This window comes from Propithecus coquereli, unplaced genomic scaffold (assembly GCF_000956105.1).
Source record: "Propithecus coquereli isolate 6110/MARCELLA unplaced genomic scaffold, Pcoq_1.0 Scaffold119, whole genome shotgun sequence".
In the NCBI taxonomy this organism is placed as follows: domain Eukaryota; kingdom Metazoa; phylum Chordata; class Mammalia; order Primates; family Indriidae; genus Propithecus; species Propithecus coquereli.
The window spans coordinates 2,878,598-2,881,572 of record NW_012135969.1 but is presented as its reverse complement, the minus strand read 5'-3'; the positions used below and the strand labels follow the sequence as shown (position 1 = coordinate 2,881,572).

The following is a 2,975-nucleotide window of genomic DNA, read 5'->3' as shown; positions in this document are numbered from 1 at the left end:
GCTCCCCCATGCTCACCTGCTCCCCCAGGCACACCTGCTCCCCCAGGCTCACCTGCTCCCCATGCTCACCCGCTCCCCCATGAACACCTGCTCCCCCATGAACACCTGCTCCCCCAGGCTCACCTCCTCATGGTTCTTCTTGAGGCAGAGCAGCTCCTCCTTCAGGGACTCCACCTGGGCCTCCAGGTCAGACTTGCACAGGGTCAGGTCGTCCAGGATCCTGCGCAGGCCGTTGATGTCCGACTCCACCAGCTGCCGCAGGGACACCTCCATCTCATACCTGCAGACACAGAATGGGGCACCTGCGTCTGCATTTCTTTTTTGTATCTAGGTCAGCTCTGTGCCCAGAGCGGCCAGGTGCTGTGAGTCCTGCTTTCGCGCCTCAGTCACAGAGTGCACGAGTCACAGAGTACAGCCAAAACCCAGTGTCCAGTTCTACCAGCCCCCAACCGTAGGGCAAGCGAGGCCACTCACTTGGTCCTGAAGTCGTCTGCGGCCAGCTTGGCATTGTCAATCTGCACCACCAGCCTGGCGTTCTCTGCCTTGCTGCACAGGGTCTGGGGACATAAAGAAGTAATTTCAGTGCAAGAAAGGACATCTGCTGGTTGGAGCTCCCCAAATCTGGTAAGTGCTGCCCCTGGAGGGAGGGAGTCACCCCATCCTGGACACCCAGGGCTCCAGGAGGGCTTGTGGACATACCATAGGGATCAACTATGAAACCTCTAGAGTCCCTTCCAGTGCAGTGTGTCTGTGACCTGAGACCCAGGGTCAGACAAAAAGGCACGGACGTGCTGTAGGAACAGCCCCGCGTGGCAAGAACGAGGCTTCTTCCTGCCTTCCTGTCTCCCGTTTCACAAGCCTACTATGGGCTCTGGGCATGTCATTGCCAGCAGTGTCCTCTGTGATTCTCTGGTCATAAAAAGTCCCTCTCAAGAACCAGCTGTGACTTTCAGGGGATGTGAGTTGGGCAAGGAGGAAACTTCTCTGACAGGTGTTTTTTTCCTAAGTTACTTATGGGAAACCTGATCTACACCAAATACATAAAATCCAAATCCCCTCGCCTTAAAAAAAAAAAATGGGGAAATGAAAGCTCAGAGAGGTGGGCAATGGTGCCAAAGGTCACACAACAAGTTAGTTCACAGAGCCTATGTTTAAGCTCTGACTCCACTAACTGCCATCTGGGTCACTTAACCAGCCTGAGCCTCAGTGTTCTCGTCCGTATAATGGGCTGATGATCCCTCCTTCATAAGGTTATCGGGAGGAACAAATGAGCCACAGATGTGAACATGCTTTGTGACCTCCAAAGTGCCCCATGGGAGCAGAACTACCAATGCTGGTGACCCGAAGCTCCTGGGCAGCCAAAGCCATTCTGACCCTCTTACCTTCTTCTGGAGCTCCTCAATGGTCCGGAAGTAGGACTGGTAGTCAGGGCACATGTAGGGGACCTGCTTGTCACACCACTCACGGATGCGGCTCTCCAGGCTGGCGTTCTCCTGCTCCAGCTGACGCACCTTCTCCAGGTAGCTGGCCAGGCGGTCGTTCAGGGACTGCATGGTCTCCTTCTCGTGGCCGGTGACGATGCTCTCCCCAAACCAGCCCCCACCCACGCCGTAGCTGGCGGCGAAGCCTCCGGCGGGGAGGCAGAGCGCAGGGAGGCAGCTGGCGACCCTGTAGCTGCTTCTGCCCAGCCCGGCCGAGCAGGCAGAGAAACTTCGGGACCCACGGGAGAGACTCGGGAGCTGGCAAGAGCTGCTGGAGTACATCATGGACACGCAAGAGGAGGCCCCACCGGCCCCTCCTGGGCTCTTGAGAGACCCAGAGGAGAAGCCGGCCTTGAGGCATTTGGAAGCCATGACCTCAGCAGCCCGGATGCAAAGAATCGATCTCCACGGCCAGACACTCCCGGAAGCGGAGAAGCAGCTCCACGCTCCGGTTTATATCTCTGCCCCAGTGGGCGTCGGTTGGCCTTTACAAAGTGTTTTCTCCTCATTAAAGTTAATACCACTTTCTATCAAAACCCTTCATTAACCTGTTATTTAGCTTCCCGTGAACATTTCCCGGCCTCGTAAAACAGCAGCCCCATTGGACTGGTAGCTCTGTCGAGACCTCCAGCACCCACGTCCCTGGGAAGACCAAGTCTCCCTCGGTTCTTCAAAGGGGCCTGTCATCTGAGCCCAGACCTCAGCCCCCTTGTTAACAGGTGTGGGAGTCCAGTCTTGACTTTCCCCAGCTTTCTCTCCTTTTATGGGCCCAAAGGAGCAGAGGAGGCCTCTGGGTTGGCTCCCAGGAGACAGAAGAGTGAGCCTGGTGCTCGGAGGAAGGCAGGGGTCTCTTCTGGTTTTAGTTCTGAAAGTCTCATATACCAGGGAGCCCTCAGTCCTGGGCAAGATGGGACAGCTGGTCACCCTAGATAGAGCCTCGATGAACACATCCCTGCTCCCTCCCTTGCCAGGAAATCTGTTCTGGTTGCGTAGCCTCAGCTCTGGCCACAGTGACTAGAGGTCAGTTAATTGGGCACCTGCCCGTGATGACACCTAGAGCCACGTGCAGGAGGGCAGGTCTGCCCCAGCCCTGCCCGTGGAGAAGCCCTTCCTTCTGGTTGCCTGAGTGGGGCGTGGGGGGCCTTGATCCACAGGCCTTCTCTGGAGGCACAAGGAGCCTGACCCCCATGGTTTCATCTCTGCCGCGGGAGTTGGCCGAGCTGATGCCTGGAGAGCCCAACACGGCATCTCACAAATCCCACCTGCCGAGCAAGGGAAGCCGGGAAGAGGGGCTGGGCGAGAGGGAGGGTGGGACTGGGGTTCGGGCCGCATCAAGTGGAACCTGTGCTACTTGCCCTCTGTCCTGCCCTGTGGTGTGGGGTCCTGCTCACTCGTTTAGTGACACCAATTATCTTCCCATAAAGAGAACAACCGTGAGCCGAGCGCCAGCAGCGATCCAGTCGCAGCACTGGGCAGTCCCCACGTGTGGGCTCA

The 2,975-nt window shown here is 57.4% G+C and overlaps 1 protein-coding gene across 1 annotated transcript in view; it reads right to left on the bottom strand.

The window, feature by feature from the left end:
• LOC105823209 (keratin, type I cuticular Ha5) overlaps nt 1-1,890 on the bottom strand; it is a 4,434-nt gene extending 2,544 nt beyond the window's left edge. Inside the window, exons 1-3 of the mRNA XM_012660361.1 lie at nt 1,383-1,890; nt 475-557; nt 124-280 (exon numbers count right to left, since the gene is read on the bottom strand). Of these exons, the coding sequence (XP_012515815.1) occupies nt 124-280; nt 475-557; nt 1,383-1,853 (711 nt within the window). The 5' untranslated portion in view covers nt 1,854-1,890. The remainder of the gene's footprint in view (nt 1-123; nt 281-474; nt 558-1,382) is intronic.
• Nucleotides 1,891-2,975: the final 1,085 nt, after the last annotated feature.